This window comes from Mus caroli, unplaced genomic scaffold (genome assembly GCF_978045245.1).
Source record: "Mus caroli unplaced genomic scaffold, Mus_caroli_1 scaffold_9, whole genome shotgun sequence".
Lineage (NCBI taxonomy): Eukaryota > Metazoa > Chordata > Mammalia > Rodentia > Muridae > Mus > Mus caroli.
The window spans coordinates 51548183-51562334 of NW_028227264.1; the positions used below are offsets into that span (position 1 = coordinate 51548183).

Consider the following 14152-nt stretch of genomic DNA (forward strand, 5'->3'; position numbering starts at 1 on the left):
CTCAGCCATTCAGTATTCCTCAGGTGAGAATTCTTTGTTTAGATCTCTGCCCCATTTTTTAATGGGGTTATTTGATTTTGTGGAGTCCACCTTCTTGAGTTCTTTATATATATTGGATATTTTAGTCTATCTGATTTAGGATTGGTAAAGATCCTTTCCCAATCTATTAGTGACCTTTTTGTCTTATTGACGATGTCTTTTGCCTTACAGAAGCTTTGCAACTTTATGAGGTCCCATTTATCGATTCTCGATCTTACATCACAATCCATTGCTGTTCTATTCAGGAATTTTTCCCCTGTACCCATATCTTCAAGGCTTTTCCCCACTTTCTCCTCTATAAGTTTCAGTGTTTCTGGTTTTATATGGAGTTCCTTAATCCACTTAGATTTGACCTTAGTACAATGAGATAGGAATAGATCGATTCGCATTCTTCTACATAACTGCCAGTTGTGCCAGCACTATTTGTTGAAAATGCTGTCCTTTTTCCACTGGATGGTTTTAGCTCCCTTGTCAAAGATCAAGTGGCCATAGGTGTGTGGGTTCATTTCTGGGTGTTCAATTGTATTCCATTGGTCTACTTGTCTGTCGCTATACCAGTACCATGCAGTTTTTATCATAATTGCTCTGTAGTACAGCTTTAGGTCAGGTATGGTGATTCCACCAGAGGTTCTTTTATCCTTGAGAAGAGTTTTTGCTATCCTAGGTTTTTTGTTGTTCCAGATGAATTTGCAGATTGCTCTTTCTAATTCGTTGAAGAATTGAGTTGGAATTTTGATGGGGATTGCATTGAATCTGTAGATTGCCTTTGGCAAGAGAGCCATTTTTACTCTATTGATCCTGCCAATCCATGAGCATGGGAGATCGTTCCATCTTCTGAGATCTTCCTTGATTTCTTTCTTCAGAGACTTGAAGTTCTTATCATACAGATCTTTTACTTCCTTAGTTAGAGTCACACCAAGGTATTTTATATTATTTGTGACTACTGTGAAAGGTGTTGTTTCCCTAATTTCTTTCTCAACCTGTTTATCCTTTGTGTAGAGAAAGGCCATTGACTTGTTTCAGTTAATTTTATATCCAGCTACTTCACTGAAGCTATTTTAGGAGTTCTCTGGTGGAATTTTTAGGCTCACTTATATATACTATCATATCATCTGCAAAAAGTGATATTTTGACTTCTTCCTTTCTAATTTGTATCCCCTCGATCTCCTTTTGTTGTCGAATTGTTCTGGCTAGGACTTCAAGTACTATGTTGAATAGATAGGAAGAAAGTGGGCAGACTGGTCTAGTCCCTGATTTTAGTGGGATTGCTTCCAGCTTCTCACCATTTACTTTGATGTTGGCTACTGGTTTGCTGTAGATTCCTTTTATCATGGTTAAGTATGGGCCTCGAATTCCTGATCTTTCCAAGACTTTTATCATGAATGGGTGTTGGATTTTGTCCCTACTTATGTTTTAAATTAGGACTTTTCCAGTAGAACAAATGATACAACTTGATGCTTAGTTTCCAGTTTTCCAACCCACCCCATTAGACTGACTTGAGACTTGTTTTGCTTACAAACAAAATTCAAGAACTCTGTCCACCATTCATAGATAAATAGATAGATAGGGGCTGGCATACAGATAAGTATCTGGCAAATGAATAAAAGGATTGAAGACCTATTAGCTTCCAAATGTTTAGAGTGTGCATTATGTGTCTAGAGTTTTGGGAATTTCTAATCCCTAGATGAGGTACCTTCCTCAAGAAGCTCAGTAAAATGTAAAGATATAAACATATCACATGTCATCATTTAATGATATACAAAGAGTAACAGTGTCATTAGGAGAGAAACTAAAAGGAGTATTGTCAATTCTACTTAAATGCTGGGGAGTATAGTTCCACACAGTGTTAAATAATGCTCCGTAGAATCTTCGCAGCCAAGAACATATTTGATAGATGGGCACAGGCTCTTTAGGAAGACTGCAAGCACTCAAATTTACTAAGACATCATCATGCATACATGTACATGCATGGTATGCATTCAAAGGTTACATAGAGAGACGAACTATAAAAACAGAATGTGGGGACATCATACTTAGATGGATTCAACAATAGACAGTACATCCTTTCTGTAACTGACCAGCCCATAACTAGCACTATAGGTACTCTAATGCGATGGCAGCAGGGAAGCAGAGACAGTGATGTTAGAGATTTCAATATTAAGAAGTATCAGTGGGAAACTAGGGAGAACACTACAGAATTCTGAAGAAAATCTGATGTAGTAAAAAGAACATTATTAATGATACTCTGTTTTGCTTACAGAAAGGAGCCTAGTATAACTGTCCTGTGAGAGCCGCCACCCAACCACTGACTGAAACAGATAAAGAGATGCACAGCCAAACATTAGATGGAGCTCAGGGGAGTGGGGGTTGTAGAAGATTTGGGGGAAAGATTGAGGAACCTGAAAGGTATAGGGACACTCCACAAGAAAACCAAAGTGTCAACTGACCTGGACCCCTGGGGGTTCTCAGAGACTGAGCCACCAACCAAAGAGCATACATAGGATGGACCCCACCATCACACGCACATAGGTAGCAAGTGTACAGCTTAGTCTTCATGGGGGACTCCAGCAACTGGAGCAGGGGCCATGCCTGACTCTCTTGCCTGCCTGTAGACCCTGTTCCCCTCACTGGACTACCTTGTCTGAACCTCAGTGAGAGAAGAAATACCTAGTCCTACAGTTACTTGATGTGCCAGGGTGGGTCAGTACTAGGGACCCCCAGGAGGGTCCTCCCCTTTCTCAGAGGAGAAAGGAAGAGGAGACTGTGTGAGGGGACGCTCTGGCCTGGATGTATAATCAAGCGTATAATCAAATAAATTAATGAAAAAAAATCTAAAAAAAAAAAAAAAACAAACAAAAAGAAGAAGAAGAAGAAGAAGAAGAAGAAGAAGAAGAAGAAGAAGAAGAAGAAGAAGAAGAAGAAGAAGAAGAAGATAAAATGAGTAGAGTTGGGTTGTAAATGTTTCCAGATGGAGCTAGTATAGAAAATTTTAATGGCAAGTAGACTAACAATATTCCATTGTCTCTTATGATTAGGTCTCTGGCAACCTGAATGACATGTGTTCTCAGCACCTGAGACAGACTACAGTCAGTTAAAGAGAGGGAGCAACAAAGCAGAGAACAATCTCATCCTCCCCTTGGAGAACTGCTTTACCAAGTAGAATTTTCTCTTATTAGTAAACTTTATTCTGTCACAATTTCATACATGCACTGTGAATTCTGCTCAGATTAATATTAAATAATTTATAACTTTATCTGAGGTAACATTAATATTATATTTTCATATAGATATATTCTTTAATACTTTTAGGTGATTCAGTCAGTAAGAGTAAATTAACATGGAGATTCATTAAGATACATTAAAATATGTAAAAGATATTCCTTACCTGAATTTCTAAAATCATTCTGTTAATTTCGTCCTGCTGGCTCTCTATTATCTAAAACAACAAATAAATTAGACTGAATCATTCCCATTACTTTATTTTTTTAATATTTTTTATTACGTATTTTCCTCAATTACATTTCCAATGCTATCCCAAAAGTCCCCCATACCCTCCCCCGCACTTCCCTACCCACCCATTCCCATTTTTTGGCCCTGGCGTTCCCCTGTACTGGGGCATATAAAGTTTGCATGTCCAGTGGGCCTCTCTTTCCAGTGATGGCCAACTAGGCCATCTTTTGATACATATGCAGCTAGAGTCAAGAGCTCCGGGGTACTGGTTAGTTCATAATTAAAAAAGCATCAATATGGCAGAAAATTCTAGAGAAAATTAAAAGTTTAGTTATAAATGTCTTTATTTTACAGAAGCATTCTTAGTTAAATATCCTTTAAGTTGTAAAATGACTTTGATCACTGATAAGCAAACTGCAAACATTTTCTTGTAGTTTTTAATGACACTTTCCTTTGAGACGGATTCTAAATAACTTAGAGGAAAATATCTCCTGTTGTGTAGGCTTTTTAGTTTAAATAATTTATAATTTACTAAGTTTGTATCTCTTTTCAAAATCAAAGTAAGGTAAGCTATTAAATATCACTAAAATTATAAACCACATAGAAAACCCTAAGGTGCACACACCCAGCCCACAGGACAGACGTACTGGCTGTTCTCAGTGGCTACTGACCTTGCTGGCTGTTGCATTCTGCTCTCTCAGATTATCATTTTCACTCTGAAGTTGTTTGGCATCTAACATGGGAAGGCGGATTCCATCTTCAAGGCATTTTTCTACTTTTTGTTGTAAGCTGTTGTTTAGAAAAATCAAATTCATGAATAATTTTAATCAAACAATTAGATTTACAGAAAATATACAAATAGCTATATATTTTACAGATATAAGATGAGCCCATAATTAGACACTGGTCATTGTTTTAGAAATGGTGAACCTAAGTCAGAGCATCTCTATGTCCCACTGAAGTCTATCTTACAAAGTTCAACTGTGTGCTCTAACCTGGTTCCTCCCCTCTTCCCTAGATGAGCACTACTTTAAACACTGCACCAGTAGAGTATCTCTTGACCAGGATGGCTAGGATAGGGAGATTAAGATCCTTGTCTTTACTCTGGGCATGGCCAAAGTCTGGTTGTAGGGACTGTTGTTGCTAAACCAGCAGAATTATTTTCCCTTCATTAGTAAGAATGTGGCTCCACAAAAGAGGAACACTTCTCTTTTGCTGGTAGGACTACAAGCTGATACAACCACTCTGGAAATCAGTTTGGCGGTTCCTCAGAAAAATGGACATAGTACTACCGGAGGATCCAGCAATATCAATCCTGGGCATATATCCAGAAGATGTCCCAACTTGTAATAAAGACACATGCTCCACTATGTTCATAGTAGCCTTATTTTTAATAGCCAGAAGCTGGAAAGGACCCAGATATTCCTCAACAAAGGAATGGATACAGAAAATGTGTTACATTTGCACAATGGAGTACTCAGCTATTAAAAACAATGAATTTATGAAATTCTTAGACAAATGGATGTATCTGGAGGATATTATCCTGAGTGAGGTAACCCTATCCTGAGTGAGGTATCCCAGTCATAAAAGAACACACATGATATGCACTCACTGATAAGTGAATATTAACGCAGAAGCTCAGAATACCCAAGATACAATTTGCAAAACACATGAAACTCAAGAAGAAGGAAGACCAAAGTGTGGATACTTCATTCCTTCTTAGAAGGGGGGACAAAATACCCATGGAAGGAGTTACAGAGACAAAGTTTGGAGGAGAGACTGAAGGAATGCCCCATCTGGGGATCCATCCCATAAACAACCACCTAACCCAGACACTATTGCAGGTGCCAGCAAGAGCTTGCTGACAGAAGCCTGATATAGCTGTCTCCTGAGAGGCTCTACCAGTGCCTGACTAATATAGAAGTGAATGCTCACAGTCATCCATTAGACAAAGCACACGGTCCCCAATGAAGGAGCTAGAGAAAATATCCAAGGAGCTGAAGGGGTTTGCAGCCCCCTAGGAGGACCAACAATATGAACTAACCAGTAACCCTAGAGCTCCCTGGGACTAAACCACCAATCAAAAAAAATACATGGAGAGACTCAAGGCTCTAGCTGCATATGTAGCTGAGGATGGCCTAGTCAGTCATCAATGGGAGGAGAGGCCCTTGGTCCTTTGAAGGTTCTATGCCCCAGTATAAGGGAATGCCTGGGCCAGGAAATGGGAGTGGGTGGGTCAGGGAGCAGGAGCAAGTGGGGGAAGAACAGGGGATTTTTGGAGGGGAAACTAGGAAAGGGGATAACATTTGAAATATAATAAAGAAAATATCTAATTAAAAAAGAAGAAGAAGAAGAATGTGGCTCCACCATGCTAACTTATCTTACTTAGGTTTGCCATGCTATTATGACAAATGATGCAACAAAAGGAAGTTCTTTTGATATATTAAAATTAAATCAGTCTCCTCCAATGCTGTCCCACTGGGTATATCAGCCACACTTAAGAGCAGACACCATGCCCAGGAGTAGCCGGCTAACACAAAACAAACTCAATGGTGTTCATTTAGACCTTTTGTTTCATTTTGCTTTGTTTGGGCCTTCTTTTTTTTTAATCTTATTGATCTGTTGCTTGTTTTTCTCTGTTCTCTCTCTCTCTCTCTCTCTCTCTCTCTCTCTGTGTGTGTGTGTGTATCTGTGTGTGTGTTGGTTTTGTGTAACTTGTTTGTTTTAAAGAGAGAGAGAAAGAACATTTTTTTTTTTTTACAATAGAAACAGGCAGATACTGGAGTTTCAAGGCTAATTAGCCTAGCTCACTTGGCAACTTTCTGACCACTGAGAGATCCTGTCTCAAACACCAAGGGGGACAGATCCAGAGAAATGATACCAGAAGTTGACATCTGGCTGTCATACACATATACACCCACATGCACATATAAAATCTTCAAGTTTAAAAAAGAGCCAACAATAAGGAGGGGACTTCTGCAATTTTGCATATCACCAAGTTTCCTTTCCTACATACATGTTTGAATTATACAGCAAGGCCACTTCCCAAAGTAGGAAAGGTCTAGAACATCAGAATTATTTAAACTTTCATTTCTGGGTTGGTTTTGTTGTTTGTTTGTTTGTTTTTTGAGACAGGGTTTCTCTGTATTCCCCTGGTTTTTCTGGAACTCACTCTGTAGACCAGGCTGGCCTCGAACTCAGAAATCCACATGCCTTTGCCTACCAAGTGCTGGGATTAAAGGTGTGCGCCACCACTGCCCAGCTAAATGAAAAGCTTTTCTTAATTTATCAATTTCTTAATTAAAAAGTAAAAAAAAAATAAAAGCATCATATAAAAATGTAATGATATAATTCATAGTCACATAGCTATCTGAAATATCCTTTGAAATACAGGAACTATCTAAGCCAAGGAATCTTCAATACTATTTCTTCCTTTCAACATTAAGTTGAAAGGAAGTGATGCCACTGTCAATATAAATATACTCAAGAGTTAAAAATAAACTTTAAAATCAAGAGGAATTTTCTTAGATATTATCTGTCAGCCTCAATATAGAGCTTAAAATGGAAAATGTTTTCTGGAATACATTGTACTAATCTTCACAAATGAAGTATATGTGGCTCAGTGTTCTACAAAAGGGAACAGAAAATAACACAAAAATAAACAGCAGGACAAATGGCATTCAGTTATCTTCCAGGGTTGCTATGATGGTTTCAGGCACCACAGTTTTAAGTTTCCTTGGTCACAGTGGCGTACAAACAGAACTCATGCCTTGTTTTATTTTTTATCAACAAACATAAAAAGTGTGAATTAGTGAAGATCAAGAAGTTGGTATAAAACAAATTCACAAAAAAAAAAAAAAAACCTGAAGTACAAGAAAGAAAAAAATGTGAGAATAAAAATGTAAACTCATAACTGTGACAGTTTTGGGAACTGACATCAAGAACAGAAATCAGTTTACTGTACTGAAATCTAAGAGAAAATAGTAAAACCAAACATATTTTAGATTTTAAAAACAAGAGTAAATAGTATTATCATGAACATACTAATCTTCCAACTAATACACTTAGGAAGACTGGATTTCTTGCACTTAACTTTTTGCTGTTTTGTTATTTGACTCTTCAAGGCAGTTAGATCTATTCATGGCTAATAACAATAAGGTGTAAGGTTATATTAAAAAAATACAAACTCATGCATGTAACAGTTCTCTAGATTTATAATAAAAATTTCCAAGTTTGAGCACATCTTGGGTAGACACAAACGCTCCTCACTGGGTAACACCTTTAGCCCTCTCTGAGGGGAAGGAGGGTGCTCATGGGCTTGTGGTGATGTTTTCAGCCCACACTTTTGGACCTGACCTTGTTTGTTTATTCTTTTGCTATTTTCACCTAAAATTTTTGGCAAGATGCTGGTACAGTGCTTCAAAATACCAAATGAAAACTGAACCAATCGGTTTCAGAGAAATCCTGGAGCACATTTCCAAGGAAAGCACGCTAACAATCATAGGACCACTGAAGCAGAACATACTGTGATAATAGTGGCAACATAAAGACCCTGAGCAGGGAAGGCCTCCTTACCTCTGAACAGAAGTTACCAGCTCCTTTTCCTTCTTCTTCTGACACAGTAGCTGGACTTCTTTATCTTGACATTGCTTCTTAATCTCCTCAAGCTGCTTCTCTGTGTCTATCAAAGTCTCTTGCAAATTCTTGTTTTTTTCTTCAAGAACTTGAAGCTAAGGAAACATGTTTACCATTTATGTATGTTGCATGCATTACTAAAAATACTGCCATTAAAATTACTTTTATTCTCCAGGTTAAACAGATTTTTTGTTTGTAATCTATTATGTGAATATGTTGGAAGAGTGGGAAAATGAGGAAGAAGACTGTAAATACTTTCTATAACATAAAAAAGTTCATAAAGTTTTAAACTTTACTTTTATAAAGTGTGTTCAAATGTAGAAAAATATAAAATTTATCATCATAACATCACCATGTCTGCATGTATAACTCTTTAGTATTAAGTCCATTCAGACTGTTATTTTGACAATTCTGGAACTAACCAAATATCCCTGTACCTATTACATTTCTTATCAATCACTGTTCACCCCACTCCATGGCATCCTACTCTACTACTTTCTGTGTCTCGGAAGGTTGACTGCCTTTGCATCTCATGTAATATAAATCATCCAATGTTGCCTACTCACGGCTGGCTTATTTTACTATACTTATTTTATTATAAAAGATTCTCCAGGTTTATTCATGCCGAAAAATGTGTTACAGTCCCTCCTTTTTAAAACCCTATAATATTCTACTCTATGTATTACTATCTAATGTGTATCTAGTCATCCACGTGTAGGTACCTCACTGGTTCCATTTTCTGACTATTGTGAAAACATGCTTTGTTTATTTACTGTGGCCTCTTCCTGATCAAGTAATCTATGGCCCTTAAGTGCCTCCTTTTATATAATCTCTCTTACTTTTATAATTTATAAAATCAAAATAAAATGAAGAACCTAAAAATACATAAATAATTCTCAGCTGTGGATGATTTTTACCCCCACAAGAAATGAACAAATGTCCACTGTCGTTTGCTTCAGAGGAGAGAAGCAGCACTGTGGTCCTCCAGGAGGCAGAGGCCAGAGGGACTGATTACAAGTAGACATCCCATAGTGCACACATCCCATAGTGCACAAGGCACACCGCACAGAACAGCTTCTGCTCCTCAGATGTTGTCTGTGCCAAGGGTGGAAATCCATGGCTTCGAAGGACTTCCAATGGGAGTGAATTTATGTCTCAAAAGTTTTCACCAGAATAGGGAAGAGACTTTTAATGAGTTACCAAGAAAAGAAAATAGAAGCCAAAGGAGGGAACACACACTATATATCCGGGTATATTAAAATTACAGTAAGATTAAGAACAATGAAAAAAAATCTATAAAGATATTCAAAACTCTTGAAAAACCTTCAGAGAACACTGGAGAAAACCAAACCTAGAGTGAATGTGGATATGCAGTAGAGTTAACAGCTAGTTTAGAAACTACTACCTTTTAAAAATAAAATGTTAGAGACCAAAAGGATGGCTCCGCAGACAAAGGGGCTTTGCAACACAGGCCAGACAACTGAGTCTGATGCCTAGAACCAGAAAAGGTGGAACAGAACCAACTCCACAAAGAACCTCCACACACATCACAGATGCACACAATAAATAAAAAATAAAGTTTAAAAATGGAACCTTAAAACAGTTACCACATAGGATTATTACAAAGGTAATCATATATTAAAAACAAAAGAGGGATCTATTTATTTTTCTATGAACAGTTCTAGAATCAATTATGTCTTGGGACAGTTTGCAATTTCTAAGTAACTCCATTTCTCAAACATTTTCAAGCATTTCAAAGGTGCATGTTTGGCCACACTACCTGTAGACTCTGACTCTGTACGTCGTCTAGAGTTGGAAGGTCTGCCAGGTACTTTTCCAAGGTCTCAATTCTCCTCTGCTTCTCTTTGTTTTGCTCAGATTCCTTCTGGCATTTCTTTTTCAGGCTGCTGATGTATCTATCTCTGGTTTTCAACTAGAGAAAAACATGAATCCTCAGTTGTTTTGAGTTACTAAAAATTACAAAATCAATGTTTCATTCTTGGGTATCAGTGAATTTATCATTTATCAATGTGTCTCAGGTTACAGTAAAGATCATCAATTGCATTAAGATCTGCCTTAATCCATTCTAAGATTCTTTTTCTTCTCAAAACTTTTAAATATCAGAAATAAAGAATTTGAAGGATATTTGTTTGCTTTTATAGATGATGGCATTTTAAAAATTGTACTAAGACAGGTGACAGTAATAATATAATTTTTATTGTTTTTAAATATATAAATATGGGTGAGGCTATTCATCTCTTTATGACTTAAAATATTATGTTCATTTTAAGCTGCACTGAGTTTAAATTGTGTTAAAAATATCTAATTATAAGTTTGTATGTTAAAATGTTATTGAGTACCCCAAAAAAGCATAGAAACAAATCTATAAATATTTTTAAGACACCAATGCAAATATTCATCTCTAGAGGACAGATTCTAATTTATAATCTTTCAAAACAATATTAAAATACTGTTTATGAACTAAGAAAACAAAATTCATCAGTTATTTTGTTACTAAAAACCTGCAAAAAAATCAATAAGGGGCTAAGTAATAAGTGAGCCAACTTACATACTTTAAGCAATTTGTATATTATACATTGTATATATATACAATTTTTATAATGTATCAATTTCTTTTCTTTTTCTTTCTTTTTTTTTTTTTTTTTTTTTTTGGAAAAGCGACTGCTTTAATGAATTAGACAAAATTTCACATAAAATCAGAATCCTATATTCCATCCCTTCTCTGATCACTAAAAATGCAAGATTCATTCGTCATAGGCCATGTGCAATTAGGACCCAGCTCAAAGGCAGTGCAGGTCTGGTGTCCAGCCTCGGGTGTTGCACTACTTCCCATTCTCAGTGCTGAACATTCGTTCCATGAGCATCCGCTGCAACCTTATGGCATCAGCAGCAAATTTGCGGATGCCATCGGAGAACTACTCCACAGCCATTTGGTCCTCGTTGTGCAGCCAACAGAAGGCCTTCTCATCCAAATATATCTTCTCCGAGTCACTGGTCTGGGCCGCCTTGACGGAGAGCTCAGGCGCCAGCTTGCTGTTATCCTTGAGCAGCTCCCCCAGGAGCTTCGGGGAGATGGTGAGGAAGTCACAGCCCACCAGTGCTTTAATCTCGCCCATGTTGCAGAAGGAGGTGCCCATGACAATGGTCTTGTAGCCAAACTTCTTGTAGTAGTAAATTTTGGTGACACTCTTGACCCCAGGGTCCTCCTGGAGTTCATAGGATTTCTTGTCTGTGTTTGCCAAATGCCAATCAAGGATGCGCCCCACAAAGGGAGAGTTGAGCATCGCGCCCACTTCAGCACAGGCCACAGCCTGGGTGAAGGAGAAAAGCAGTGTCATGTTGCAGTGGATGCCATGCTGCTCCTCCAGCTCCTTTCCAGCCTGAATCCCCTCCCAGGTTGATGATAACTTGATGAGAATTCTGTCCTTGCTGATCCCCGCTTCTCTGTAAGCTCAATGAGGCGCCTGGCTCCGGCCACCATGGCATCCTTATCAAAGGAAAGCCCTGCATCAACTTCTGTGGATACACGGCCTGGAATCTTCTTTAATATTTCTGCTCCAAACAGCACAAAAAGTTTGTCAATGGCATTTTTAATCTGCTCCTCTTGAGGCCCACCCAGCTTCTTGCTGTAGGCAATGACCTCCTCTACCAGCTCTTGGTAGGCAGGCATCTGGGCTGCAGCAGGATCAGGGATGGGTTGGTGGTGGCATCTTGGGGCTTGTATTCATCGATGGCATTGAAATCACCCTTGTCGGCCACCTCGATGGTGAACTGCTTGAGCTGGTCCAAGGCGGACTCCATCCTCTGGCACTTTACCGGGGACCCCGCCATGGCGAAACGCACACAGCTGAGGCGGTAGCTGGTGGGTGAGTGCTAACCCCCACATTTCCTTCTTAAACTCTAATATAAGATGTCTCACCACTGAGGTCACCTGGTGTTGCATATTATGTAAAGTTACACCTACTATAGCACAAGAGTTGGCATTCCCAGTAAAGCCAGGTTTAACTTCAGATTTTATGTTCTCATTTGACTCTACTGACTTTAAATTGTACATCTCACATTCACAAAACACTTTCACAAGTAAGACCAGTTGAAAACAAACAACCAGTCAATAAACAGGCGAATGAAGTGAATGGGCTATTTTCAAAGATGAAGTATAAAGGGATAATAAATATATGAAAACAATAGGTTCACCACCCTTAGCACAAAAGGGATACGTAATGAAAACCACATTGAGCTTAGACCTCACCTGCTCAGAACAGCTCTCATAAAGAAAACAGAGGAGAAACACACTGAGGGGATGAAGGAGAAGGGAAGGAAATGCAACTTAGCCCAGACATTATGAATATCGGTATAGCAGTTACTCATAAAAACCAAAAATGAAAGTATAGTACAACCCTGCCGATGCTGCTCCTGAGCATATACCTGAAGAACTCTTAAGTCAACACAACACAATACCTGCAAGGCCATGATTATTACAGCATTATTCATAATAAACGACCTAAAGAATCATCCTAGGTGTCCATTAGCAGATGAACGGATGAAGCCCATGCTATATTTTAATACATACATGCATAGTCATAACAGACATCTGTCTCTCTCTTGCTGGGGAGTGTGTGTGTGTGTGTGTGTGTGTGTGTATGTGTAATGAACTTTAAGGATTGGGGTTATGCCATTTGAAGGAACATGAATACAAATGGAGATATTCCATTAAGTAAAATAAGCCAGATGCATAAAGATAAATACTGAGTATTTTCTCTCATTTGTGGATCACAGATCTTTTATAAATATACAAAACCACATATTAATCACATAAAATCTACTAAGTCATAATAAGGGGCTTCAACTTAATAACTTGAGGCAATGTCCTTCTGAAAAATAGGCTTCATTTCATTTCCCTATACTTTATCCTCAGTAAGACCAAGAAACAAGAATTTACTATGAGGAAAGGGAAGAGTTGTTGGTAGGGGCAATTGGTTTTTAGAAAGTTTCAGGACTAGTTAGAAAGACACAATAGACTTTGTTCCTCAACTAGATGCTTAAATCTGTGCCACCAGCACATGTTTCTTGAAAGTTGATGCGTATAGTATTTTATTATAATGTATAACCTGAGAGAAAACCTGGAACAGGTTTTGAAGAAAGCAATTGATTCACCACAATTGTTCACAAAATACTCACCTTCTCCTCTAATTTCTTCTTCTCTTCACTAAATTGGCTTATTCGTTGTTTGAGAAACTCATTGAGCTGCAAAACTTCTTTCTCAGTAGATGCTAGCTTTTGCTCAAGTTCTTCTTGGTGGGGATGGGACAATGGCTGCTCTGTAAATGGACTCTGGCCTGAACTGCTCTCATATTGAGGCTATTGGGAAGAAAAACAGTAGATAAGTCTTCAGTTTACAAAGTAGAAAGGGGTTACAATGCAATAAACACTGTTAAGCTTTAAAAACAGCCTGGGCTCATGTTAGACCCCAGCCCTTCTGCTTCCTAGATACAGACCATGATTAAAGGACTTCAGTATCTCTAAATCTTGGTTTACTCATCTATGAAATACAAATAATAAGGCCATTTTGCAATGTTTATTGAACCAAAAACTATGCAAGCTTCTAGCACGCAGCAAAAATTCAATAAAAGGCAGCTACTATTTGGCTTAAAAGCATACTCAAAAACGGAAATAATGTATTACACAACATCATCTAGAAGTGAAACTATTAGGGAGGTAATTAAACACAAAGGAAAAGTGGGGTGTGGTGGTAAATTCTTATAATTCCAATATTGAAAACAAAAGAAAGAGGGGTAGGAGATCAAATCTATCAAGTTACATAGTTAAGACTCTGTCTCAAAAAATGCATGAATATTTTCTTCATAAGCAATCATTTCAACTACTTAAACTCAATAAGCCTTAATAGACTGGCTCAATAACTAAGATTCATAAAGTCAGGGGTTTTGTCCATGGTAGGGTAATGATTATATACTTGTCTAAAATCATGCCTGGCACCATATAAGAGCTC

General features: G+C 37.9%; 1 protein-coding gene and 1 pseudogene across 3 annotated transcripts in view; both read right to left on the reverse strand.

Moving 5' to 3' along the window:
• Cep85l (centrosomal protein 85L) overlaps positions 1 to 14152 on the reverse strand; it is a 109879-nt gene that overhangs the window by 14533 nt on the left and 81194 nt on the right. For all 3 annotated transcript variants that reach the window (XM_021174136.3, XM_021174135.3, XM_021174133.3), the window contains 5 exons: positions 13324 to 13503; positions 9905 to 10057; positions 8065 to 8219; positions 4161 to 4278; positions 3425 to 3475 (listed from right to left, as the gene is read on the reverse strand). In XM_021174136.3, coding sequence (XP_021029795.1) covers positions 3425 to 3475; positions 4161 to 4278; positions 8065 to 8219; positions 9905 to 10057; positions 13324 to 13503 — 657 coding nt within the window. The remainder of the gene's footprint in view (positions 1 to 3424; positions 3476 to 4160; positions 4279 to 8064; positions 8220 to 9904; positions 10058 to 13323; positions 13504 to 14152) is intronic.
• LOC110303163 (transaldolase pseudogene) lies at positions 10667 to 13306 on the reverse strand (annotated as a pseudogene).